The sequence below is a fragment of the Zalophus californianus genome, chromosome 15 (assembly GCF_009762305.2).
Source record: "Zalophus californianus isolate mZalCal1 chromosome 15, mZalCal1.pri.v2, whole genome shotgun sequence".
NCBI classification, from domain to species: Eukaryota; Metazoa; Chordata; class Mammalia; order Carnivora; family Otariidae; genus Zalophus; species Zalophus californianus.
Window position 1 is genome coordinate 70,559,235 of NC_045609.1, and position 27,602 is coordinate 70,586,836.

The following is a 27,602-nucleotide window of genomic DNA, read 5'->3' on the forward strand; positions in this document are numbered from 1 at the left end:
CCAGAAAGACATGACAAATATTCTTTCCCCTTATTTATCAATCTTCAGAATAATGAATTGGTGCCTCAGTGATCTTCAGAAATGACCAAGATTTTTCCTTTGTACTATTATGAACTTGTGATTTGCATAGCTGTATGCTTAATCCATTTCAGTCATTCTTTGTGATGTCCAAATTGGAAGTTGGGAGCCCCATCAAGCTGTTCATGTGTCCTTTTGACATAACCCCAGTAGTTTCTGATCGCTTCCCTGCTTTGGGACATAACATGTCCCCAGCTTATCTTTAATGTTTCTCACCCAAGTCTTGGATTGTCTAATCTTCCCAAAGAGTCCTTGGAACTGGGCTATGAACCCAGGCAAAACAGTAATGGAATCCAATCTCTTAACCAGGTGTTTGATCACTTCATAATTTCATAGGCATGGGAGCCCTGGGGAAATAACACCACATGGTCACTCTTCACATGCTTTGGACTCCACCCCTGAGATTCTAGCTCTCCCTTTTAACATGTGAATCTTAGATACTATCCTGGGGCTTCAGTGATGGGGCAGGCAGCATTCTAGAACACAGATGACCCCGGGACATTGAAAGTGCTGTTTTTAACATAAATGTTAACAATCCTAACAGCTCGCAGCATGCTATGGAATTATTTGGTGGTTATTATGGTTTTTGTTCATGTTAGACATTTTTACTTTAAAAAAAAGATTTATTTATTTGATAGAAAGAGAGCACATGAGCAGAAGGAGCAGAGGGAGAGGGAGAGAGAATCTTAAGCAGACTCCATGCCAAGTGTGGAGCCCAGTGCAGGGCTTGATCTCATGACCCTGAGATCACGACCTGAGACAAAACCAAGAGTCGGATGCTTAACTGATTTAGCCACTCAGGAGCCCCAGACATTTGTACTTTTTTTTGCTTTACAAAGCTCACTATATTTCTTGAAGATTTTATTTATTTATATGAGAGAGAAAGCACAAATGGGGGGAGGGGGAGTAGAGGCTGAGGGAGAAGCAGACCCCCCACTGAGCAGGGAGCCTGATGCAAGACTCAATCCCAGGACCCCGAGATCATGACCTGAGCTGAAGGCAAACACTTAACCGACTGAACCACCCAGGAGCCCCACATGTTTTTACTTTCAAGAGTTTTTTGTGATATGGTGATACTTAACACAGAGTTTACTTTTGTCACTTACTTTAAAAATGGAGGACTTTATTAGTGTGAGTCTCCAAATTCCAGCTTTTGTCAGTGACTTATTAGGAGGAGATTGTTGTGTGAATAATGAAGATAAATCTCTTAAGGTTGAAAGAGGTATCAGGAATGACAGGATTCTACTTGAGAGTAGATCTTAGAGCTGGTGAGACATTGGTAAAATGATGGTATACGCATGAGTAGATGCCTAGAGCACAGTTGGCATTAGGAGGTGAGGTTGAACAGCTCTATTTGGCTACAGGCTCAGAAATGGAAATATAAATATGGAAGATGGCTGGAGAGTTCTCTTCCAATTTTGAACTGGAAAAGAACCTTGATTTCCTTGAATCTGACTTCCAGTAGGATGGCCAGAATATGGGGTTCAGTATTTAATTTTTAAATAAGGGGGATTTCAAGTTGTACTTGAAACTCTCCTTTGGCACGTGTATGTTTGATGGGTTAGAGTCAGTGAGGCAAGAATAAGGGAGTCTAGAGAAATAATGTGAGCTTGTAAAATGGTGTCAGAATTAAGCCCAAAGGAAAGAAATAGTAGGAAAGTCTATTGGGTTTTGTATGGTGTGGCTAGAGGAACTTTACTTATAGAGAAAAGTGCTATTTCTCCAAATTTAATGTATATAAGCGTCATAGTTATGGGGGTGGGGAGAGGTGGTGCTTGTTTAAAAAAAAAAATCAGATTCCTAGGTCTTTCTTGATCTTTTAAAAGCCCAAAAGGTATTGCCCATTGAGCTGTTTTTTATCTAGTATTGCCAAGTGATTTTGGTAGGCAGATGTTGAGAACGTTTTGAGGACATGCTTTCTTAGTTGTCAAAGTTGTTTGCCAAGGACAAGAAATCTGGAGGAGCTAGAACTCTGTACATTTATACTCAGTATACTTATGTCTTAGTGTGGCCATAATTCTCTGGAATTGTCATTATTTAGCAATCCAGTTCATGAATGAAAGTCACTTCCTTATGAAACAAGAAGGCACTATATCTTGCTCACCGATGAATGGCTTTGGTATCTCCAATTGGTTTTGAACTAAGAGGAGCTATCATCTTGCAGGTACAAAATGAAGCCAACACACCCTTGAAGAAGTTCTTGTTGAACTTGGCTATTTCCTGTAAATTCAATGAAGTGAAAAAGGGGATCATCAGGCGTGACAGTTTATGGGACAAGCTCATCTTTGCAAAGATCCAGGTAGGTTGGCTGGGTCCTGGACAGAGCCAGGCAAATATCTGGGCTTCTGGCTAGCTTATCACACTTTGCTTTTTCTCTGATGGCTGAGTGTCTCTTTAACGGTGTTTACTCTCTTGGACAACTTTGTCATTAAAGGAAATTGGTGAAAAAGCAAAAAAAAAAAAAAAAAAAAGAAAGGATTTTACATAGGTTCTAATGCATACTTTTATTCTCTTAGTTGATCTGTTGAGATTATATGTAATGCAAAGGGCCTGAGAATATAAATTATCCGAGGAAATATTTAAAAACAGCAGGTCAAGTCCCAGCTATAGAGGATAGTGATAAGAGCAGCTAACATTTTAAGTGCTTTTCCTCAAGGCCAGGCCCTATTAACTAGTTTATTTCTTATACTGGGTAGGCTGCTCTACCCAGTTAGCAGTGGAGGAAACTGAAGGCAAGGAAAGAGGTTTCAGTGGTTTTTTTTTTTTTTCCTACTGAACAGGCCAGCCTGGGTGGGAATGTTCAACTCATGGTGACTGGAGCTGCCCCCATCGCCTGTCCAGTCTTGACATTCCTCCGGGTGGCACTGGGATGTCCGGTAAGCCAAGCACCTTCTTTGAAGATAGCTTATTTCACTTTTGCACAAATGAAGTTCACTCTTTAAAAAATGAAAACACAACTGAAAAACACCATGGAGAAAGTCACCAAAAATCTCAAAATCAGGAGAAAATAATCCTTCTCTGTATGCATCTGTGTATAGACTCCTTTATATAAACGGGCATCAGTTCTAAAATACTTATTAAACTGTGTCCCGTCAACATTGGTCCTGGTCAAATAAAGATCTACATCATTTTAGTGGTTTTGAAATAGTTTATTGGATGTACCTAAGTAACTCATCTCCTACTGGGCACTTAAGTCACTATTTTTTCACTATTATAATCAGTGAAGTGATAAGGATACTTGTGTACCCTTTAGTATTTATGCAATTATCAATTTAGGGTATTAAATCCCTGCAAGTAGGGACTACTGGGTCAAAATATATTGGTTTGATTTGTATGTTGATGTAGATTATCACACTTCCCTCCAGAAAGATCTTGTCTTTTTTTATACATTCCTGCAGATAATGCAAAAGATCTTATTTCCTACATTCTTGCCCGTGTTAGGCTTTTTCAATTAAATCTTAGTCAACCAGATGCATAAGAAATCTCATTGCAGTTTTGTTTCTTTTATTAACACTGAACATCTTTTCTATCACTTACTGGCACTTGTATTTCTTCCATGAATTACTCTATTACTTTCTTGTAGAAAAATGGCCAAATGATAATTGGGTTCTTTTTCACATTGCTTCTAAGAGTTCATATAGTAATAATATTAGTCTTTGTTTTGTTAGAAATATTTTTCCTAGTCTCACCTTTTTGCATTGTGGATTGCTATATAATAGTTTCAAATATTTACGTCATCAAACTGATTAATCTTTATTTGTGGTTTTTGAATTGCTTAGAAAGCACTCCCAGACTCCAGTATTCCATAAGACTGCTGTCCTTCATATTTTCTGATACTCTTATGGTTTTAATTTTTTTTAAAGATTTTATTTATTTATTTGAGAGAGAGAATGAGAGAGAGAGAGCACATGAGAGGAGGGAGGGTCAGAGGGAGAAGCAGACTCCCTGCTGAGCAGGGAGCCCGATGCGGGACTTGATCCTGGAACTCCAGGATCATGACCTGAGCCGAAGGCAGTCGCTTAACCAACTGAGCCATCCAGGCGCCCTAGTTTTAATTTTCTAATTAAAGTCTCTATTCCATCTGGAATTGAGTACAAGTGCTTGGGTGTGGAAATTCTCTTTTTTCCCCCCAAACAGTTAACTAGTTCATCCATTTGACCAACATGCACAGCACAAGTGAACTAGATCTTTGTCCTCACCACGTCCCCTTGGGTATAACCACCATCAAAAAAGATTCTGAATTGATGCCAAGGCCAGAGCTCCTCTACTCTTTCAAATTCGCACCCTCTTGGCCATTCTTAATACTTTCATTTCCTCAGCCCCTAAAACCCATGGATCAGTAGGTCCTGTTGCCACAGACTTCCCAGAAATGCTGCCTTCTCCATCTCTACAAAGTCTGCCTATCACAGCCCCTCCCCCACCGCAGTAGCTGAGGCACTGGTTTGCCCCGTCAGCCTCTCTCAGGTCAAGGTTATCCTCTATACCAGGGGTTGGCAAACTGCAGCACAGGCCAAATCTGGCCCATTGCCTCTTTTTAGAAGTGAAATTTTAGTGGAAGGTAGCCATGCCCATTCATTTACATGATGTCTACAGCTGATTTTGTGCTCCATCAGCAAAGCAGTTCAGACAGCCCAGGGGCTCACAGCACTGAAAATATTTACAATCTGGTCCTGTAAAGAAAAAGCTTGCCAACCGCTGTTCTATATCACAGCTGGAGCCATTTCTCTTAAAAAGCAACAACAAAACAAAACAAAATCAAACAAAACACTGCTCCCTTTCTTCAGTTCCCTCAGAAGTGCTCCATGGCCCCTGGGCCCTCACTTCACTTCATAACTCGCATTTTCCTATCAACTTGAAATGCTACCTTTCCTGAAATACAGTAGAAGTTTCTATACTTTGGTCTATTTCTGGAGCCTTTTGGTTTTTGAGTGCATCCAAGTTGTGAAGATTTCGCAGCTCAGGCATGGGTCGGAGGTATTAGGACACCAGGTATCTTTCAACCTTGAGAGACTTTGCTTTTCTCATGCCTTGTCTTGCGTTAAGTCTCAGACCCTTCTTTGGTTTCCCCAGGTGTTCGAAGCTTATGGTCAGACAGAATGCACTGCTGGCTGTACATTTACGTCACCTGGGGACTGGACATCAGGTAGGTTCTCCACCTACTGGGCGGGAGATGCAGTGGTTGGGAGAGGGGTTCTCCCAGAACGAGGGCTTAGGTGAGATAACCTCAATGCGCTGGACAAATGTGGCAAATGCCAAACTCAAGTTTCAGTCCAGACGTTTCTATCTTATTTATCCAGCATTGGCACCAGGTAACTTTTTAGTCTCTTTCTTTTAGAAGTCAAACCATAAATCTCTCAGAAATGTGCCTGGAATTATCACTGTTTCATGGTTTCCCAGCTGAATTAATGTGGTGTATTCTAGGGCACGTTGGAGTCCCCCTGCCTTGCAATCATGTGAAGCTGGAAGATGTACCTGACATGAACTACTTTTCAGTGAACAATGAAGGAGAGGTGGGTAGGTTGTGCTCTGTAGTACAACCAAGTACAACCAAGTGGCGGACTTGGGTTTGACTCAAATCTTTAACAAAGAACTGAACATCTGTGAGCCTCACTTTCCTAGCCTCTACAACAGGGACTAAAATCTGGTGGTGCTCCCACTGTAGTGGGAACCATGGAATGGTTTAAGGTGGGAGGAGGTATTTTGTCAAGTGCCTCTGCTGGGAGTTGCAACCTTTGCACTGTGACCACCCTGTGCTGTCTTCGGTGCAGATCTGCATCAAGGGCAACAATGTGTTCAAAGGATACCTGAAGGATCCAGAGAAAACCAAGGAAGCTCTGGATGAGGATGGCTGGCTTCACACAGGAGACATCGGCCGTTGGCTCCCGGTGGGTGCTTCTTCAAAATTTCTGGGAGCCTCTGTTGGACTGAAGAGAACTATCTGCTTATAATATGCAAGATGGGCAGAGAGGCGAGTAGATTAAATCAGCTGAGGCAGCTGGAAGGGTTAGGGGTGTATCCTACCTGGCTTGTGGCATCCTCATACTATGAAGAGGAGATCAGTACAGCTGAAGAACCTAGGTGGGAGATCTGTGTTTTAGTCCTAGCTCTTCCATGGACCAAAAATATAATTATGAGTAAGTCCCCACACTAGAGTTACAGAGGGCCATGCCTTATTAGTCACTTCCAGATAATGTCCATTAGGCTGACCCGAAGGCTAATTTCTGGAGTCAGCCTTCTTGATGGTTCCATGGTTGGTTCAGTCTATTTTCCTACTTAGGGTGTGATCATGTGGATGGTATTTGCCACTTGTCCCAATTCTACAGTTCAAATCCCTAAGAACCTAACTAAGCTCATCAGACCAATTAGCTCAGAGAAATGAAGCTGCAAATGACCTCTGGTGGCTGGTCAGAGCCTTCCCCAGCCCTGCTTCAATCCTACCAAGCACAATTATTGACTTGCTTGATTAGCATTAGGACAGTGATGCTATCTCAGCCTGCTCCAGGATCTAATAGGAGCAACACATAAAAGGGAGTCAAGGAGAGAGAGATCTAACTAATCCAGAAGTCTTTAGTCTATAACTCCTTCCCTATTCCTGAGAGTTCTGGAAATGGAATAATTGGAAATTAAGTTATTGGAAATTCAGAGCTGCAGAGTTTCTTCACTGGATGAGGCAACCATTTATACAACTTCAGCAGGTTCTGGGGATGCTTTCTGAGGCTCTCTGCAGAGCACAAAACAGTATTGACAGGTTCTTGCCAGAAGCCACTCCCCTCCCCTTTACCCAAAGCTAACAAAGAGAAATGAAAGTTTGCTCAAAAGTCTCTAGAGATCAAGTTTACAGAAGAAAAATAGCTGTGACTTTGCCACTCTATCCACTGACATCACCCATAGGGCTCGAAAACACTGATGCTGTTATCTCTTTCATATAGAATGGAACTCTGAAGATCATTGACCGTAAAAAGAACATTTTCAAGCTGGCCCAAGGAGAATACATTGCTCCAGAGAAGATAGAGAATATCTACATCAGAAGTAGACCAGTGTTGCAAATTTTTGTGCACGGGGATAGCTTACGGGTAATACACTGTTTTAACAATAGCTATTTTCAGGTACAGGCCATGCTGGCTCCGATAGCTACAGGAAATCTGGATAGGTGGGTTTAGGATGAGAAGATTTGAGCTTATAAAACCAAAGAAGTGAAGTCACACTCCAACCCTCAAGGCAATACATATGTAAAAAAAATTGTTTAACTATGATGGAGTCTGTGGACAAGTCAATAGAATTGTTCTAACAGTTATTCTAAAGGGTAGCCATTCAGTAACAAAGGACCCCATGTCACACTTAGTTTCCCACTACAGTGGGAGTTCCTCTGGTACAAGGAACTACTTTATACATACTGTGCTTAACTTTTGGGGAGTGGGTGGGGTTTGGCAAAAGACAGGCCAGAGATGCTTTAGGCTTAATGCTGAATACCATTTCTTTTTGAATCATCAAATTTGAAGAGAACATTTTTGTAAAAAGATATTGAGTAGGGAAATGGGATCAGAATTCCACGAAGGTTTGAAATACATGGTGAGAGAAGAATGTATAGTATAGTATATTGAACTGAGGTCTTGGGGAAGTACCTATTACCAACATAGAATCCTACTGTCTTCATCCAGTGTGGGACACCACGATCCTAGCTCTCACATGCCCCTTTTCCTCTCCATAGTCGTCCTTAGTGGGAGTGGTGGTTCCTGACCCGGAAGTGCTGCCCTCACTTGTAGCCAAACTTGGGGTTAAAGGCTCCCTTGAAGAACTGTGCCAAAACCAAGTAAGTCTCCCTTAAGAAAGCTCTATGCACACCCCTGGGGCCCCTAGTGGGAGAGCAGAGGAGGCCCCACCAAATCAGGCACCAATGATGCCTTCCTCTTTGGAAGAACAGACTCTTCCTGCACTTGGGATAGGTGGCTGTAGCTGAAATAGATTGATGGGTTTTATTAGATTGGAAGACAGGATGGGATGGGAAGTTAAACAAAAACCCTCTATTCTTTTTATAGCATGTTCATTATGGGGGAAAAAAATGGAGAACAGAGAATCAAAAAATGCCATCCAGAGAAAAATCCCTGTTAACATTTAGATTTGCCTTTCCTTCTCATTAGCTTTTTGAGCAATATTAAGCATAAAATGTGCTTGTACATACATACGCCTATATCCTGCTTTTATCCTGATGAGCTTTTGTAGGCATTTTGAGTTGGTTCACGTTTAGCCTTTCGTTTGTCTCTTTTTCAAACCAGCCATGCTTTAAGCTGTGTTTTATATTCTTAGGTTGTAAAGGAAGCCATTTTAGAAGACTTGCAGAAAATTGGGAGAGATGGCGGCCTTAAATCCTTTGAACAGGTATGTACTACTGATGTAATCCTGGTCTCTCAAGTCATAATGTTTGGATTTATAATAGGGTTCAATGTAACTTCCAAGGAATTTGAGGTTTTGTACCATTAACCCACTAAGTCCAAATGGCAGTGACCTTTCGTAGTTACTTGTACAATCCTTTTTTGCCACTTATTATCCATTTTCCCTTCTCGCTTCTTTCCCAAATTATCAGTTTGTGGGAATGGGCGTGTGTTACTGTTCTCTTTACCCTCCCACTTCATCAACCCAACTTTTCTCAAGTTCTTTACAGTATGCAGGGGGCTCTGCAGGAAAGTCTGAATCACTAATAGACGTGTGTGTGCGCGCGTATCTTCTCTTCTAGGTCAAAAGCATCCTTCTTCATCCAGAGCCATTTTCCACTGAAAATGGGCTCTTAACACCAACACTGAAAGCAAAACGGGGAGAGCTTTTCAAGTACTTTCGAACCCAAATCAACAGCCTGTATGAGAACATCCAGGAGTAGGTTAAGGTACTTAGAAACTGGAGGGGGCTCAGAGGTAGCCTGCCTTGTAGGAATATGGATTAAAAACTAATCTTATGTTCATTTTCTGTCCTTCCTCTTGTCTGTTATTTTAGTTACTAAATTAATAAAAATCATAGTTTATGGCTTTTTAAAAAATATTGGGAGAATTATAATGTAAATCTTAGCCCTGAACTAAATAAATTTTGTCCTTCCCATCGTACATGTTGCTGATATTCAGGTTTTTGGTCTACTTTTATCAACATGCCTTTCTTCAAGGTCCACTTGTTATTCTTTGTCCCTTCCTCACAACCTCTAAGCTTTCTAAGTGACCGCCAGCTCAAGAGCCAAAGTGACTTCTTCCTTGTTTTACAGTAAACCTACCTTGTTGACAGTCCCAGCACTTAGGCCGTCCAAAAATGTTCAAATTAAGAGACCTTTAAGTTTTAAAAAGCTGTTTATAATTCATGTTTTCTAACTATTCCTCAAAACCACTGAAACTTTTAATCTTTTAACCTATCACTAGTATCAATCATACCTTTAATTTCTTCTGTGTGCTTCTGTGAACACTAATGTCTGTCCACAGAAGGCAAGTTTGATCATACTGAACACTTCCTAAACACCCTAGTTTCTCTGACTTGGGAGAATTAAAAAAAAGGGGACCTATAACATGTCCAAAAAGAATGTTCACGAAGTGTTATCTACATAGTATCTGGTGACTAAATCTTTTCCTTACAGTTTGCTGCTGAACTGGAAGCTATGGGGGAAGGAGTTTAAACTCATGTCAAGTGCACTTTTCCAGTAAATGAAGCTAGCACTGAGGAAAAACCTCCTGAACTGGGAACAAAGACCTATGGGCAAGCATGGAGCCTACACCACAGGCTTATCTTCTGGGAAGGAACTGACTGATCTTTCTCTACTGGACTCCAGTTCCTGCTATACCTTACCCCCAGACAACACATGTTGCTTCCACTTGCAAAGCCTTTAAAATAAACTATCACAAACATGTACACTGTGGTGTGTGTTTCCTCACGGACCATGATAAAAATCAGAATCAAGGACCACTTAATCAAGTAACCTAGTGGCTCTCAAACTGGCTGTACACTAGAATTGCCTGAGGGGTTTACAGAGATCCTAATAATGGCTGGGTGCCACCCTAGGGATTCCGACTGAAATGGTCTGGGGTACGGCCTGGGCTCTGGGATTTTTAAAAGATCGTAGGTGATTCTAGTAGGCAACCAGGATTGATGGCTACTAAAGGCAATGTTGAGAGAACCAGGCCCTCTTCTCCCACAACTGTGAGTAAAACAAATACCAGCTGAGCCCAAACTCCAACCGAGCACACGATTCATTGTTTCTTCCTTTACCATCTTTGTTGCTCTCTAAGTAGTCTTGAATAATGTTCCTTTCTGTCCTCTAACTGGAGGTAAGGAGAATGTTCCTGGATGGTCTTTCTAGACCCCAAGCCCAGAAAAGCTGAAGAAATGTCTATTCTTGAGTATCTGAAACAAAGGGAAGACAAGAATTAACCTACAGGGTCCCTCCGTGGTCTTACCTCCTTGACCTCCTCTCCTACTCTCTCCCTCACTCCAGCTGAGCCACACTGGCTGCCTTCCTGACAGTGTGGCTCTGACATGCCAGGCACATTCCAGCCTGTTTTTCTGGCTGCTCCCTCTGCCTAAGACACAGCTACTCCCAAAGGCACATGACTTGTCCCTTCAACTGTCAAAGGTCACTTCCATCAGACCACCTTACCTGCTTTCTTCACAATCCACGACTCCATCTGATGCCTATTTTGCTTGTCTGTCTACCTCCCCACCTACCACTAGAATGGGACAGAGTCATGTTTCATTCACTGCTAAATCTCCAAGTGTCCTTCTCTTAATGTTAACTGTTAGAACCACTAAAGGCTCAAGTTCCCTGCCTTGGAAAGAATTAGTATGCAAGTAGGTGACTTCTATAATTCTACCTGTGCTTAGACAAGCCCAACATTAAGCATCCAATCCATCAGCTTAGATCCTACCATTCGCATAAGCTTCAGGTTTTGAGAGATTCAAGCGTACATGAGCAGTTGCAGCTCACTAGGTTGGAAGTTTCCCAGAATGCTGGGATCTCATGCCATTAATTCATTTACTGAATATCTTAAGACTCATGGTTAAAGATGCCAATTTTTCACAAGGTCGTAGAGAGTTTTTCCACAAAGAACTAAGACAAACCTTTTTAGTCAGCCAAAAGAAAGAGGCTAGAAAAACTAGATTTATACAGAACATCCATTGATATTTATTTGATTTGACAAAATCTGCATTATGAAAAGACAGGTAATAAAATTCAAGCTTATACTGAATCTGACATATGTTCTATAGTATGTAGACGATTACATAAGAAATAACAACTGAGGGGGAAACAGGATAATAGCATCACATGCAGATGCTCCTGGAAAAGGGGGAACTATATCTGCAGGTGAGGACCATAGTGTGCAGCGCATAAAAAAAATCCTAGAGAAAATGCAACTGACTTACTTGGGTGAAGTGTTTTTCCTTTTGGGGAGAGGAAGAGGTGACAAAGAGGGGCAGGAATTCAAAGGCATATGCAGAATGGCTTCTCCATTTCAAAATGGTAATAGAAATATTTAGATTATGGCACTAGGGCACCTTTAAGGAAAAGAACACCTTAACCAGAGTAGGCTCATTGCATAATTCTTTAGTAATATGTACAATTTTCAAGTAATGGAGAGGACTTAAAGAGTAATTTTACTTTAACAGTGGCTATCTATTTTTCTTCTCGCCCTCTGGGGCTTGATCTGTTTCAGCATCACAGGGACATTTCTCCACACAGTTTCTAGGGAACCAGCCTCTGATTCGTGAAACACCTGATGGAGAAAATGAAATTGACATAAATAGATTTAGTGATATTGCTGAGCCAAATAAGTCCCATTACTTCAAATCAATAAGCTTTTAGTTCTGCTTTACTTTTTTCCTCCTTTACCATCTTTTATAAGCATAATTTGAGGAAAAAAAATATATATGTTTAAATGCTGTCTATCAAGCTAGAAAACCAGTATTTCCCAAATGCTATTAGCTAGGAAAGGTACTAATGTGGTTCAGGACAACCCCTAAGTGGAACATGGGGTGGGGGTGGGCAGGATTTCTCAATATGGGTATTCACTTGCACATGTGTGATCATGGTGTTTTGGGCACACTGTCATACTTCACCTGTTCCAGGGAACTACCTCCCTGTAGCCTCTGTGAATTTCCTTCTTAGGTTTTTTCTAACATGTAAATCTCTTAATATCAAGGTTGCCTAAGCAGTCATATGGGGTTAATCTACAATTGACCCAGTGTTTTAGAAAAAGCATCCAGAATTAATCTTTACTTTAAAAAGGAAAAGTTCTAAAACTTAAAAAAAAAATTAAAGAGACAGAAAATATCAATCCATTAGCTTCCATAATAACTTCCGGGGAATATTCATTCACAGGGGGAGCATAGGGCACAGGGGTTTGGTAGGCAGGCTCTACAGCCAGGCTACTTGGGTTGGAGCATTGGCTCTACATGTTTTTAGTGTGGTCTCGGGCAAGGTGCTCAGTCTCTGTGCATTCTGGTTTCCTCATCAATGAAAAGTAAATGAGGGCTTTTGGGGGCTTCACCACCACAAGTGAAGCACTTCTACAAGTGCCTGTCACACAGATCATGAGGAGCTCCAATGTCAGCTGCCACTAAAAAGACCTGATACATAGAAGTGCCATGGAGAAATAATGTAAGAAGCCTTTTTCTGTTGCTTGATGATGTGTCTTCCTATTATGTGCCCTAATGCATGTGACACTGATTGTTTTTAAGAGTTATTCCCGCAAAATTTGGAATTATTACTAGTAGCCTTGTCTATTAAACATTTCCTTCCATTTCCATACCTTCTACAAAGGCATCATCAAGAATTTTATCTCCATACAACCAGTATCTGAAATATTTAAAAGATTAAAATTAGGTTTTTTTTAGGCTAGATGCTAATTTCATCATTAAAGAAGAAATTCAGTGCTTTCTATCACTTACCGTAACCCTCTTGTGGCTAAAATGAACTCCCCTTTCTGTAGCCTTATTCGAGGCTCTTCAGTGCAGGGGCTCGTGAAGAAGGTTTTGATTCCTTTATTCAAAGGACAGCAGGCACCGCTGTAATCTTCTATTACTCTATACCGTACCTGGCATCAATAATTAGAAAAACAATTTAACATTTACCCCTGAATAATTGTTAAAGGTAGATCCAAAATATCAGGTGACAAGTCTTTCCCTCCCAGTTCCTTTATAGGAGGGAACTGATATTTCTAGTTCTCCAGGCTTTTCTTACCCTGCATTTGAAGCACGTAGCTAAGAATTAAATTCTAGAGCAGTGCTGTCCAGCAGAACTTCCTGCAATGACGGAAATGTTCTATATCTGTGGTAACCAATGTGGGAGCCCCTAGACACATGTAGCTACTGAGCACTTCTAATGTGGCTAGTACAACCAAGGAGCTGAATTTTTTATTTTATTTAATTTTAGTTACTTTAAATAGCCACATGTGGCTAGTGACTATCAAACTGTACAGCAGAAGTTTAAGGATGGATTTCATACTAATGACCTATATTGAGGATAATTATTTTTCTGTTGGCAATATAAATTGACCACATTCCCTCTAAACCTCCAGTAGAACTACTTAAAAGAAAACAAAAGTGAACTGTATCAAATTTCAACAACTGTATTAAGAAACATCATTTAAGAAAAGCCAACAGTTGGCTTCTACTCAAAGGCAATTTTGAAAACTATACAGAAGTGTAGAGGCTGACAAAAGGAAAAAGAAACTAGTATCATTGCAAAAATATAACTTACACTTCTGATTCTTTTGTCTGCTTTTTGTTTCAACTGTTCAATCTGTTTGGAGATATAAAAAGAAAAAATGTTCTCTCAGTGTTGAAAACAGCCCTTTGCCATCTACCATACCAGAGTGACATGACAAACTCCCAATTTCCCAGCATTCACAGTTGCTGACAATTTAAAGGCCACTTTTTTTTTTAAGAAAAGTGGAAAGTGGGCCCTATGAGAGTAGGAGCTGACATGAGGCTTTCTTCTCCATATTCTCACTGTCTTCATCCATGTATACTCATTGAGCATTCGCTATGGCCCAGGAAGCAGGAAGATGTGCTCACTGCCCTCACGGGGCTTCCAGGCTAGTCCTGAAGGTGGACACAGAGATTCATGGATTCTTTAGCAATAAGGTAGACAGCCTGCAAAATTCACCCGCAAGTCTCCACTGAAAGTCATCATTACGACTTACTTCTCTTCAGCAACAATTTATTCAGCAATAATTTATTAAATGGTACTATATTAAATATAGTAGGGGAAATCAAGATAACTCATAATCTCTGTACCAGAATCTTGTTAAATTAAAGATATAAAAGAATTAAATAAAGATGAGACCTCATGGGCACCATACAGTAGCTACCATACAGTAGCATATGGTTATGCACCAAATCCAAGTGAGGTGGGATTGAAACTGGCCTTGATAACTTATGATAGAGAGGCGGTCACAGAAGAGAGAAAAAACAGTGTGGACAGAGAGGTGGCAGGAATGTACAAGGAGTTCACTGAGGAAACCAGGCCGATTGTAAAGTGATTTCCGTTAGGGAGAAGTTGGAGGCAGTTTTAGGCCAGATTTTATAACTAAGTGAAGGGATCAAGACTTTGTCACATGTATGGAGGATTAAAGAGAAACTTAAAAGAGACATGATACAAGGAGTGCTTTGGGATTGTTAACTTGGATTTATTTTTGCCAAACTGAAAAAAACTGTATGACTTATTTTACTGTAAAATGTCATCTGAGTTAAGGGGCACTTAAAGGGCAGAGGGTGAGACAGAAAGGAAAGCCTATTTGCACAGAAATACTTACTGTGAAGCTGTACGGGTGACAGCCTTCTCTGACCGGCCATGATAGTCCATCTCCCTCAGGGACCCCTGACCACGTAAATACCTGTTTCAAGTTCTTCCATCTACTTCCCATGTCATAGGGAAAAACAAAGACTTCATCCAGTTGGTAATATTGAATTCGATCTTTAGCCTGTGGGTAGCAAAGAGATAAGATGGCAGATGCCCTCTGCCTCAAACAGCTCTAAATAATATACCATTGATAGTATTGATAGTAATATACATTTATTCAAGTTTGTATCACTCCTAAAAATGCTTCCTCCTTCTTGTAATGTTAGTGTACACAGAAGAGAGACAAACTTGTAAGAGGAACTTGCTATATAATATATAACACCAACCTCGGATGAGATCGTTCAGGAAATGTCTGACGGGGCTTATTCAGGAACAAGGATTCAAAAATGCTTATTAGAAGAGTTAATAGTGGGGTGTCTGGGTGGCTCAGCTGGTTAAGCATCTGCCTTTGGGGCTCAGGTCATGATCCTGGGGTCCTGGAATCAAGCCCCACATCAGGCTCCCTGCTCAGCGGGGAGTCTGCTTCTCCCCCCTCCCTCTGCCCCTCCCCTCGCTCGTGCTCTCTTTCTAATAAATAAAATCTAAATAAATAAATGAGTTAATAGCTTTACTCCACGTATAACAAATCCTCAATGCTCTTGGTTTTTCAGCCAAACAAAAAGAGTCCAGGTGTAAAGAAGGGATCTTGATAAAAAACATTTAAGAAAAAGCAAGAGTTTATTCGGGGTGGAAGGAACTGTTTCAAGGTGTTCCAGAATGCAACAGTTGTATCCTGGGTGGCAACCACACCTGTGGGAATGGCCAGGAAAACGGGTTCCAGGGGGAATCATCATTGTCTGAAAATGATTTTTTTTAAAAGAAACTAGCAGAGGGGTGCCTGGGTGGCTCAGTCGTTAAGCGTCTGCCTTTGGCTCAGGTCATGATCCCAGAGTCCTGGGATCGAACCACTCATCAGACTCCCTGCTCCGCAGGAAGCCTGGTTCTCCCTCTCCCACTCCCCCTGCTTGTGTTCCCGCTCTCGCTGTGTCTCTCTCTGTCAAATAAATAAATAATATCTTTAAAAAAAAAAAAAACTAGCAGAAATGTGCAGATCTTCTTTCAGTTTTTTATACCATTACACATGTATATATACTCACTTATATATGCATTTATATGTACATTTTATGCATATACATAAATATTCAAGTTGCATAAATATTGGCATATTTATGCCAATATTCTAGGCACTTAAATTGTTAACTTTAACTTAAGGAGATAAACTGGCTTAGAATTTCTTAAGTTCCACTGACACCTAGTGGTATAAAGATACATTATTTATTCCCACAGTAAGTGTACAAACCCAGTTGAAATTTGTATCAATTTTAGTGTCTAGTAATTTTGATAAATTTTCTATAAAGTTAATCATTTATTTGTATATTTTAGTCCGGAACAGAGTGCCAGTTTTAAAATAACTTCTAGATTTAGCATGGCACTTTATGAAGAGCCTTGGTCCTTAGGAAAAAAAAAAAGTATTACTCTAATGATGATATATTATGTTAACTAGAAATGATACCTTGAAATATTTTATTGGGGGACAATATTTTAGGGAAAGGCTTCTTGTAATTACTTATAAAATAATATTGATGTTAATTCAATTAAAACAATTGTCAAGCTATATGTATGTATGAATCTACTAAAATGTGTAAATTCCCACCCAAATAGTAAAGGATAATTTATTTTCCCTTTTTATAAACAAGTCTCAGGGTCTTCAAAATGGTTAAGTCTCAAAGAACAGAGATTTAGGCTATTAACAAAGAAACAGTGGTAAGGATGAGAGTAGCTTACAAAAAAGACTGAGGCCTGCTCTCTGCCTAAGAGAAGCACTCAGTGAAGTTGGGGGGATTCTATCAATACTGTGTTAAAAGGCAACAGAGGTGGGGTGCCTGATGGCTCAGTTGGTTAAGCATCCGACTCTTGATTTTGGCTCAGATGATGATCTCAGGGTCCTGAGGTCAAGTCCCAGATCAGGCTCTGCGCTGAGTGTGGAGCCTGCTTAAGATTTTCTCTCTCCCTCTCTCTCTGCCCCTCCCCTCTGCTTGTGCTCTCTCCCTCTCTCTCAAAAAAAAAAAAAAAAAGAAAGAAGCAACAGAGGTGTGCAATAGGTACTATGGGAAAGGCAAAAAAAAAAACTACTTAGATAATCTAGGGAGAGTCAAGGAAGGTTCTTTGGAAGAAATGACACCTAAACTAGGTCTTGAGGCAGAAGAAATCAGCAAAAAAGGGAGGAAGTGTGTTCTAGGTAGAGAATGACATGTGAAAAGATACAGAAGCATATGGTGTATAAAATAGGAGTTTTTTATTTTAGTTGGTATCAAGAGTGAGATGGGGTGGGGAGAGGTAGAAAATGCAGGAGAAGAAACAGAAAAGGGGTAGACATGAAAGGTTTGATTATGTATAAGCTAAGGAGCTTGGACTTAAACCTGTGTATCAATGGTTCTTTTAAAGCATGCTTTGCACACCTCTTCCAGTCCCCAAGACCTTTTCTTAGGGTTCAACAAAGTCAAACAACTTTCATTTTAATACTAACATGTTATTTGCCTTTTTCATTGCGTTGACATCTGCAGTAGTGGATAAAATTGCTGGTACCTTAAGCAGGAATCAGGACAGTGGCACCAAACTGTGTAAGTAAACATTATATTCTTCACCGTTACATACTCATATTTAAAAACAAAACAAAATAAAAAACAAAAAAACCAAAGTTTTACACAAGAATGTCCTTGATGATGCAATAAAAATTATTATTTTTATTAAATCTCAACTCTCAAGTAGATGTCCTCTCACTATTCTGTGTGACAAGACGGGGAGTACACATAAAGCATGCCAAAGTGCTTATCTCAAGGAAAACAGCTGTTTGAGCTGTGAACCAACAAAAGCTGTGTAGCCAGCTTTTTTCATATAATGCTATTTTTACTTGAAAGAATGAGTAATGAAACTAAGGTTACCGACACTTCAATATTTGGCAGAAATTTTCTCAAAAATGAACAAAGTCAAGCTGTTACTTCAATGTAAACAACTGAGTATTTGTGAGTGAAAAAATTAAGGCTTTCAAGTGAAAATCAGAATTTTAGAAAATTTGTATCCACCACTAATGAGCTTGACTGCTTTCCAAAATAAAGGACTTCCCCCCATAAAATTGGTAGTGATATGAATGAATGTGTCAGCATTTGGAAAATCTGCATTACCCTATAAAACTATATTTTCCAAATGACCAATACCTGATGTTATAAAATCATGTATGGGTAAAAGGTCCATTCAAAGAGCAAGATGGAGTGATGGACTGAAATGTACAAGAGTACAAAATGTTTACTGATAGGGCTTCACATCTCACATACGACTAACCTTTCAAGACTATCAGCTGTCAAGTTTTCATGTAGTATCAAAGAATATCCACTATTAACTAAAAAGCCTATTAAAATACTCTCTCCTTTCCTACCTACTTATCTGTGTGAGGCTGGATTTTCTTCATATACTTCAATCAAAGCAACATATCGCAACAGACTGAATGCAGATTTGAGAATCCAACTGTCTTCTGTTAAGTCAGATATTAAAGAGATTTGTAAAAATAAAGAACAACGCCACTCTTCTCCCTATTTTTTACTTTGAAAAATATAATTTTTAAAAATATGCTATTTTTATTAACATATAATGGGTTTATTATTATTTTTAAATGAAATTATAAATCTTCAAAATTTTTCTCAGGAAATATGGCAATTACCGATAGATATCACACACATTAACAAAGGCTCTTTAGTGTCCTTTAACAATTTTGAGCATGTAAAAGGGACCTGAAACCAAAAAGTTTAAGAACCTATTGCTGTAACTTCAAGTTCACAGACTGACTGCCAGGGGGCTAAATATGTCTTATTGGTATGTTTTATTTGGCCCACAAGGTTTTTTGTTTGTAATTTGAATTGCTTGCTAATATTTAAAAAACAAAAAAGAGCTGTCACAGAAATCCACATCTCTTACTTTTCTAGAAAAACAATTAGATGATTTCAGAATACTGAGTGAGTACCCCCCCATGGTAACAATCAGTTTCATCTGTTAGGCAGCTCTAGTACACAGGCTGGCTCCTGTCACCTAAGTTATCTGCCTGGCCTCCGCAGGCATTTGGGTTTATAAACCCTGCTACAATGATGGTGAGGCTCTGAGAAGCTTTAAGCAAGGAGCAGAGTAGTCAGACTGACTTTTTACAACAGAATCACAACAGAGAGGATGAAGTATGTATTAAAGGTTGTGAGGTCTGTAGCAAGCTATGCTCTAAGACCTATCTGATAGGGCTTATCAAGGTTTTTTCAGTCCCAAAGCACTGAAAAAAACTTGATGGCACCTTGGTAGGAGAGAAGTTCCTTTCCAAATGGTTGGCCTTAAACCCTAATCTGAGAAAGAATGGCCAAATGGTTTCATGTATGGCTTAGCCTTCTTCAGCAACTCAGGGTGAACAAGAAGCAAATTTCTGTGGGAGTTATATTAAACCAAGAATGAATCAAAATGTTTCTTTCCTATATTTATCTTTTGTATGAATACAAATGACTTAAGAAAGCCATCTGGTAGTGAAGTTTTCACTTCCAGGCATTTATTAGTTAATATGGCCTATGAACTAATTTTATTTTTTTTCTGAACTAATCTTTATTGAGATTAAGGAAACAATTATTAAAATTTACCTTTTCTTCAATCCATGATTCAATAGAAGTTTTGTTTCTGAGAATTATTTTCATCTGAAAATTAAATGATAAACAGCAAAATTTTATGATAAAACTTTGGTTCACTTAAGATTATCATCTTCGTAGTAACCCTGTGAGATAGTTTTATTGCTCCATTTCATTGATGAAGAGACCAGGATAACAGAGGCTAAGTAGCACACTCAGGGTGTGGTCCATCTGACTCTAAAGTTCTTGTTCTTAAGCATTGCACTATAATGCCTCTCCACAAAATGATTATGGCAATCCGTAATCAAATCTAAATCTACTATTTTAATAAAGCTTCATGTTTTAAGTACTATCTTCTGAACAAGGTTTCCAGAATATTGATAAAACACTGATATAATCCATTTAATCAGTACTTGTAAATTTTGCTATTAAAATCTTTTACCACAATCTTTAATTAACCTTAAGTTTATCATTAATTTATTTACTACAAGAAAGTGACTCAGTCAACCCAGATATTCTGCTTGCCTTAAAAACCAAATGTATTGTCTTGATTCTATTAATCAATTTTCCTAGCTATGACTAATTCCACTTATGTGAGCTTTTACACCACAGGGTTTTAGTTTATTTCTAATACGATTCTTAATTAGAGGCATTGGGGGAATTTTTTCAAAGAATTTGATCCCAGGTTAATAGAAAACATGAAGTATAACCAAAACCAGCATATTTTAAAACTATGAGTTTAAAAGGGTTGGGTGAGGCACCAGAGCCCTCAAGGCCAGCATTTTTGATTCTATGAGAGGTCTGTGTTTCCTTTTAGTCTGGCTGTGTCCACAGAAACAGTGTGGCACAGTAAAAACACTCATGGGCAAGGAGTCCTCGTCATATTCCTAGGGCCGAGCACACCACCAGCTGGCCCACAGTGGGCCTTCAATTAATGAACAAGCTAATTAGGTGAATGGAATGAGTCATAATTGTTTTGGGATGGCTTCAAGGCCATATCTTCCTCCTCCTCTGTGTTCTCAAAGCACTTTGTACATAAATCTATGATACACACATGAGCCAGTATTAGTTTACTAAGTAGTTCACTACTAATTGTGACTTCCCTAGGGGCAGGACGCTTTTCATTTTCATTATTGTAGCCTCCGAAATTAGCGGAATAATTCACCAGAGCAGGCATTAGATAGCACCCGTACCATAGGGTTGTTACTGAAATTAAATGAACTCCTACATGTGATGTCCCTAAAACAGTGTCTTGCACATAAGTGCTCAATAAACGTTGGCTGTGTTATGATGATGATTAAATACACACTATTATAAAAGTTTACTGAATACATGAGTGGGTGATCTTGGGTAGTCACTTCACCTTTCTGTAATTCAATTACTCATCTCTAAGGAAGGGAAAAATACTCCTCTTCAAACTCCTTATGGGGGTTGGTGTGAAGATCAAGAGAGACTATAATGTGAGAAGGGCTTTCTCAACTATAAAGTGATACGTAACTCTAAGATAACATTTTAAAAATTAAATCAGTTACCTGGAAATTCTGGCAAAGTTACTTCAAAATTATCTGACTAGTACAGAGATTAGTTACCTTGCTGGTACAGGTAACAGTAATTTCCATTTCATACTGTACACTTAAATGCAGCCTTTCTCTCTCTCATTATAAACAGCCCCAGTAAGTTGACAACTTTTAGCTAGAGGTAACCAAGAAACTTACCTGGATAAAAAACAACATCCCAACAGCTATGGTCGTTCCTAAAGCTAGTCCCAAGGCAAACAAGGTGGCCGCAAACGCCGCTAATCCAAATGGAGTAACTGGAAGAGGATCTCTCCGGGCTGCACTCATATCAATCTTCACCGTGTTCCAGCCAAAGGAGAGCTACAACCAACAACACACACTTGAAATATTCAGCTGTCATAAGTGGTGAGTCTGTACTGGAACATCTCAAACAACCTGATCAAAAAAGATCAACAAATGATAACCTGAAGTTGTGGCTAAAAGCAAATGAATTTCTAATGCTTGAACTCATACTGATATGCAGGATAGCATTCTTTGTTATTTTCAAATGTTACTTTTTTGTTTTTAATTATTTCCTCAGGAAGTGTAAGGCATACCCCACTAACATTAATGTGCATGAACAGCACGAGACATCGATCTAAATTGTAATTGTGGCATCCATCTTCTCCTTGCTTCTCGCTATTTACAGCAATCTTCCACAGCAAAAAAACTCAGACAGCCTAGAATTTAGTAGTTGTTTCTTCCCTCATGTGCCACAACCAGAGGTTAAAAACCGGCAAAATGCAGTCAAACATGCCCTGCAGATGCCTACTGCTTGGCTTGCAAAATGTTTTAAAATATTCAGCCAGGTGCCAACATTTAAAAATCAGGAGATGTTAAACAAAAAAGTCCAGATTTTCTGATTTTTCCTGAAACACCGGAAGATCTAGTATTACTGGACTAGGTTTCCAAACATCAGAAACTGGCCGAGGTGAGTATGGGTTGTCCCACCTATGAGGGGCACATGTTCTCCAGGTGCTATAGTCCTTTTAGGCCTGTGAAAATCGTTTACCCACCAGGCTTCTTTAGGGATTGAATTTGTGACCCCGAACTTTATCTCCTGACTACTTGCCCATAAGTCAACCTAATCTTCTGGAGGATATTTTAGGACACATGCCTGCTCCATGAGCTACCTTCTAGGTCACTGGAATTAGAAACGAACAAAACAACTGCGACTTGCCACATGAATTAGATGGAAATAGAAAATATTAGGGCTGTCTTTTTCTTCTTGTTCCTTTTTTCCCTCTAATTATTCTTACCACAGCTACAAAGTGTGAAATCAAATTATATATACAGTAATAAAATATTATCAACCTCAACTACAGCTAGTAAGGTAAGTTTCCAAAACAAAATAATTTTTCCTCATCTTAAAAATTAAGTGCTGGGGCACCTGGATGGCCCAGTGAGTTAAGCGGCTGCCTTCAGCTCAGGTCATGATCGCACGGTCCTGGGATCGAGTCCCACGTCAGGCTCCCTGCTCGGCAGGGAGTCTGCTTCTCCTCTCCCTCCCACTCATGCTCTCTCTCAATAAGTAAAATCTTGGGAAAAAAATTAAATTTTAATACTTTTTTAAAAAAAGAAATTCATATATAGGTAAAGCAAAGTTCTGTTTCCCAACCTAAATCATAAAAATCATATTTCCAAAAGGGACTTCTTAAATAATTATAACTACCATTTAATTTGGCATAAATGATTTTATAACAAACACAGTCACTTACCCGATTATAAAGCTGTGTATACATAGTCATAACAAAAATGAAGGCAGCATGAATACAACCCAGTGGTGCTAAAAGGAGAAACAGTGTGAACGAAGCATGATTTTGGTAACCACAACAATTGTTGATCCAAGGACAGTGATGGTCCATCTTCATCACACATCTAACAAGAAAAATTTACATAAAACATGAGGCAGAAAATCCTGTCTACTTTAAATAATTTTGGTCTTCAAAAGATCGAGCAAATAGGAATCCAGCATGTCCATGAGTCTCAGAGGAATTATACTCCATGGAACAGAAAGCAAAGTCTTTATGAGTTTTTAAACAACTCTGAACAGTGACTTCTTTCAAATTCTAAACAGCATGAGAAAAGTCAGGCTTTCTGACAGATTCTGAGGAAAAGATGTCTGCTACAAGTGAGTTTGTTTTAAGAAGTCAAGAGGCCCACTGAGAGGTTCATTACAAAGAAATAAGCATGGGTTCCTGGTCTTCCTCTAGCTCTGAAATGCAGTGACTGAAGTAGAGTACAACAGAGATTCAACAAAATCACTTCTAAATCTCTACCAGGGTTGGTTGATGGTACCCAGCAGACCTTATAACTTCCTTCCTTCCTGTTCTCATCCTTTAGATGTGGATTCTCTGAGTTAAGCAAGCTAACTATGGAATATAAGATGTGGTATAACAAGCAAAGTCTTACTGAGCTTCCTTCCCTTGTTGCTAGAAGAACATTTCCTGACCTCACACCAAACTGTATTTGCCACAAATGGTTTTCCTAAACCTCAACATTCTTATCACAAATTTCTTATTAACTGGTGGAAGAGCTGTATATTTAAAAAGGTTCTAGTTTATTTCATATTTCTTATAGTGATTCAGTTTTCTGCCCATTAAGTTTTTTATATTACACACTAGTGACAATATGCACCTGAATTCATTTATTAGATATGCATAAAGTATAAACGTTAGCCAACCCAAATGATGGAAAGGGCAGGTGACCCTTATAATTTAGACTCAGGACAATTCTAAAGCTAGTCATTTCCTTTCCTTCACAGCAGACAAGCACAATTAATTCTGATCTATGGAAACACCTTGAAGGCGTAACTTTTTACTCTTGGCAGGGCAAGAAGCAAAGTAAATGTGTATTTTTTCCAAAAAGTAAATAGTAAATAAATAAAATCTTTTCACTTATGACAAAAAAGAGGCTTATATATCATCAAAATTGATAACTTAATAAAATGGAGATACGGACACAAGTATTTTGACAATGTTTTTTATAAAGAAGCCACCTTATAGAGACTAAAACTAAGACTGACGTGGTGGAAAGAACATTAAGACCAGTAATCAAGTTGATCAGTCCTCAATGAGGAGCAAAGATAGACAGTACCTGTTACACTTTCTGCAGTGATGTGACCGTGGCGCCTTGTATGCTTGGCAGACTTTACAATACTGGAGGTACATGCTATCCTGAGAATCTTCCTTGGTAGCAAAATATAAACAAAAATATATCAGTTATCAGTTATCTGATCCTAAGTAATAACATGTCAAGTCTTATGAATAAATGCTTTGGTACGGTTTTCTTTTATGGGCGGTGAGGATAAGGATGGAATCCTAACCTGCATTTCCAGCCCTTTTGTTTGAAATATTTTTAAATAATGAGTTTCTGGTAACAGCTGCATTGCTCTTCCAATTACCAGAACTCATTTTTAACTTCTCTTCCCCATGCTCCACCCAAACCCACTGCCACTGATTGTATTTGGTTCTACTTTTCCAAACTCCTAGTAGAATGGGAGGAGTTCCGGAAAAAGGTAGCTGACCATGCGGCAGGTATTTGGGAGGTGGGGATTCAAACATTGGAGCTGATATTCTTTAGGAAATCTCTCTTGCACCATTTTAATCACTTCTAAGTACTTTCCTTTACTGTAGTTTCTCTCTAATCCAAACTGTCTACTGTCAGAATAGTATTCTTATAACACAACTCTGATTAGGTCAGAGCTTGGCTTGAAAACCTCTACTACCTCCCTATGGCCTAACAATTCCTCATGCACTTAAGGCCTTCCGCAATCTGCCTTTGTTTCAGCCTTATTGGCACTACATAACCTGTTACTTCTGACTATTATACTTCCACCACCAATCAACCTGAAATGTCTTCTTCCCCATCCGTGGAAATTTCCACTACTCCTTCAGGTCCGCAGCTGAAAAAGATCAGGTCCTTCTAGCTTCAACAGCACTCATCCCATTTTTCTCTATAGTTTAGTTACTTACACAAGTGCCTTGGTTTCTCTCAATTATAAGGTTTTTCAGAATACGAATTTGTCTTACTCATCTCTGTACCCACTTTAAGTAGTTTCTCCAACATTAACATACCTAAGAATCACCTGGGGATTTTGTTAAATCCTGATTCTGATTCCTAGGTCTGGAGTGGAGCCCAAAACTCTGCATTTCTAACAAGCTATCAGGTGGTGTCCCTCAGCAAGCAATATGGAAATTCATGAGCGTAAACGTTCTACAATTTTTAAAAAGCCACAAATTGATTCATACTGTACTTCCTTATGTGATGATTTTAACACTGATTTTAAAACTTTATGATTTAAGCCAGCAATTTCTGAAGAGGTTTTCTCAGTTCTGAGGGCTGTTAATGTATTACATGACAAAAGATCCTAGAGCCAAACTGCACTGTGGAATTATAAGAGGTGTATTACATGCAGTATTTCTTAAATTTAGGACTATAGACCCCCCAGTCCCCTTCATTCTTTTTTTTCCCTTTAATGCAGGACAAGTATTCACTAAAATTTCTCTGGGAAATACTAATTTAGATGAATATTTTCAAAACAGATATAAAATAAATTATTTGAGCTCTAAATGATCAGTAATTAGAATAATACGCTTAGCCTCTACCAAGGCAAAAAGTAGGCTGTGTCTGATACTATTGGTTAGCAGATAAAGCCATAAACTAAATATATGATTATCATTAGAGTTCCTTATCCTAAGGGATCTTTTTCTTACCGGTTTCCACCCCAAAGGAACAAAGCCAGGACCAATAAACATGGCATTGAAATAATTATAAAGAATCATGACAGTCCAGTTTATCAACATGATGAAATTCACGCTTCCTCCAGTTGTATGTAAAGGCCAATACCACAACACAGAGTCAATCATGGCCATCGTAGAACATATTGCTATAACACCAAGGGCTATGATGGGACCCCAGTGACACAGTCTCTTTAATTCCTGGAGATTTTCAAACTTGATAACTGAGCAGAATGTACCCATTTTGGTGAGGAAGAATGTCTTCCTACTTTTAGAAAATTATAGATTTCCTTTTTCTGTGCACACATTTCCATGTGTCACAAGTCCATGTGTGTTCCTTAATTGTCATGCCTTCAAGCTGTGGGATGTTAATGCAGATTATGCCATTTTCACTGTTACACACTCAGAGCTCTTTATCTTAATTAGGAGAATCCAGTATCTTGGCTTGAAACTCAATCTAAAAAACAAAATGAGAAAGTTCAGTAAAAAATTTTATTATATACTATTTAACTCCCAACAACCACCTAAACAAAGGCATCTCACAAGTGCACTACTATGGGATGAGGACCTTATCAAATGCCAAAGAGAACTATTTTTATCTGATCCAAAATAGGGTTCAAGTCTGAATGGCATATAAACTGGATACATGACTCTAAAATAGTGGTTTTTATTCCCTTGTTTTCAACTTGTCAGGGAACCGTGACTGTCCAACGTTTAGTGAATGGTTTGAGGAGACAAAGAATTTTAGAGCTGGAGCAGGCTTTAGGGTTGATTGAATCCAGCTTCCTTCTTCATAGAAAAGAAATGGGCTTGGAGGGGCTAAGTGATTGCACCAAGCTCACAAGTAACATCTGAACCTAGACTAGAAACCAAGTCATCGAACGCCTTTTACCAAGTTCTAAATTGCCTTTTACCGAGTCTCGATTTGTCAAGTATGAGCCCGATGCGGTCTATACATTTGCCTGCGGTTACCCCAAAACACCAACTTCAGGATCTATATAGGGCCAAAGGTAAAGAGGCGAGCGAGTGAAATCAAAGAGAGAGTGAAAGGAGGGGACGGGAGACAGAGGTGTGTGTGTGAAATCATGACTCGAGGAACACGGGAGGATGAACATGAACGTTGAGAAAAGGAGGAAGTGCCTCCGGAGCGAGGGACAGGGAAGGCAGGACTGCGAGCATCGGAAGATCTGTGGAAGGATTTCTGACTGGACTGCAGTGAGTCAAGGGAAGATCTCAGACACAGGGTAATATGGACTTTCACGCAACAGATGCTACTGCCTTGTGCCCTCAGTTCCCCGCCCGTGTCATGGAGCAGAGCGCTTAGAAATCCTCACTCGGGGGAGAAACATCCTGGCAAGCGTGGCTGGTTCCAACATTCTGGATATTCTGGGCTCACTTGGGTGGGGCGAAGACCGCCAAAATCATAGTTACGTCCCTTGCCTTGACTCCCACCTCAGTCTGGTCCTTGGTGCCCGTTCCTCGGCCATCGCATTTCCGGGGCGGCCTGGGCTCACCCGGAACAGGTTTTCTCCTCTTCGGATAACTCCGTCATGGGGACCTCGGTCCAGCGCAAGCAGAAAGCAAATCCTGCTTGTGAGAGGGTGGAGTGCGGAACCGGCCGCGACCAGTCTGTCTCCTCGCCAGCGCTCTCGCCGCCGCTCTCCAGCTCCCGCCGGGTGCGCGCGGTCTTTGCGACAGCCACTTCCGGGAGGTT

General features: G+C 39.6%; 2 protein-coding genes across 7 annotated transcripts in view; one reads left to right on the forward strand and one right to left on the reverse strand.

Moving 5' to 3' along the window:
• The window catches only part of ACSL5 (acyl-CoA synthetase long chain family member 5), a 45,544-nt gene extending 35,587 nt beyond the window's left edge, over nucleotides 1–9,957 (forward strand). For all 3 annotated transcript variants that reach the window (XM_027596340.1, XM_027596341.2, XM_027596342.1), the window contains exons 13-22: nucleotides 2,243–2,377; nucleotides 2,859–2,954; nucleotides 5,149–5,221; nucleotides 5,500–5,588; nucleotides 5,847–5,963; nucleotides 7,008–7,151; nucleotides 7,787–7,888; nucleotides 8,383–8,454; nucleotides 8,810–8,956; nucleotides 9,686–9,957. In XM_027596340.1, the coding sequence (XP_027452141.1) occupies nucleotides 2,243–2,377; nucleotides 2,859–2,954; nucleotides 5,149–5,221; nucleotides 5,500–5,588; nucleotides 5,847–5,963; nucleotides 7,008–7,151; nucleotides 7,787–7,888; nucleotides 8,383–8,454; nucleotides 8,810–8,950 (969 nt within the window). In that variant the 3' untranslated portion in view covers nucleotides 8,951–8,956; nucleotides 9,686–9,957. The remainder of the gene's footprint in view (nucleotides 1–2,242; nucleotides 2,378–2,858; nucleotides 2,955–5,148; nucleotides 5,222–5,499; nucleotides 5,589–5,846; nucleotides 5,964–7,007; nucleotides 7,152–7,786; nucleotides 7,889–8,382; nucleotides 8,455–8,809; nucleotides 8,957–9,685) is intronic.
• Nucleotides 9,958–11,203: 1,246 nt separating this feature from the next.
• Nucleotides 11,204–27,584, reverse strand: ZDHHC6 (zinc finger DHHC-type palmitoyltransferase 6). Of its 4 annotated transcripts, none has more exons than XM_027588281.1 (11): nucleotides 27,341–27,584; nucleotides 25,865–26,345; nucleotides 24,246–24,337; nucleotides 22,868–23,027; nucleotides 21,309–21,470; nucleotides 19,609–19,662; nucleotides 14,859–15,026; nucleotides 13,802–13,843; nucleotides 12,991–13,136; nucleotides 12,852–12,898; nucleotides 11,204–11,816 (listed from the first exon to the last, which is right to left on the reverse strand). In XM_027588281.1, exons 2-11 carry the CDS (start codon nucleotides 26,129–26,131, stop codon nucleotides 11,713–11,715), a joined length of 1,242 nt encoding a protein of 413 aa, XP_027444082.1. In that variant the 5' UTR covers nucleotides 26,132–26,345; nucleotides 27,341–27,584; the 3' UTR covers nucleotides 11,204–11,712. The 4 variants fall into 4 exon arrangements, with proteins under 4 accessions (XP_027444082.1, XP_027444109.1, XP_027444089.1 ...); XM_027588308.2 differs by having other exon boundaries at nucleotides 22,868–22,935; nucleotides 27,341–27,557; XM_027588288.2 differs by having other exon boundaries at nucleotides 27,403–27,556.
• Between the last annotated feature and the right edge of the window lie 18 nt (nucleotides 27,585–27,602).

Coding starts and splice junctions, on each gene's coding strand:
- ZDHHC6 (XM_027588281.1), bottom strand. CDS start 26,131: ATGGGTACATTCTGCTCAGTTATCAAGTTTGAAAATCTCCAGGAATTA. Junction 24,338..25,864: donor TTCCTTTGGGGTGGAAACCG/GTAAGAAAAAGA, acceptor TTTGCTACCAAG/GAAGATTCTCAGGATAGCAT. Junction 13,137..13,801: donor CAGACAAAAGAATCAGAAGT/GTAAGTTATATT, acceptor TATTGATGCCAG/GTACGGTATAGAGTAATAGA.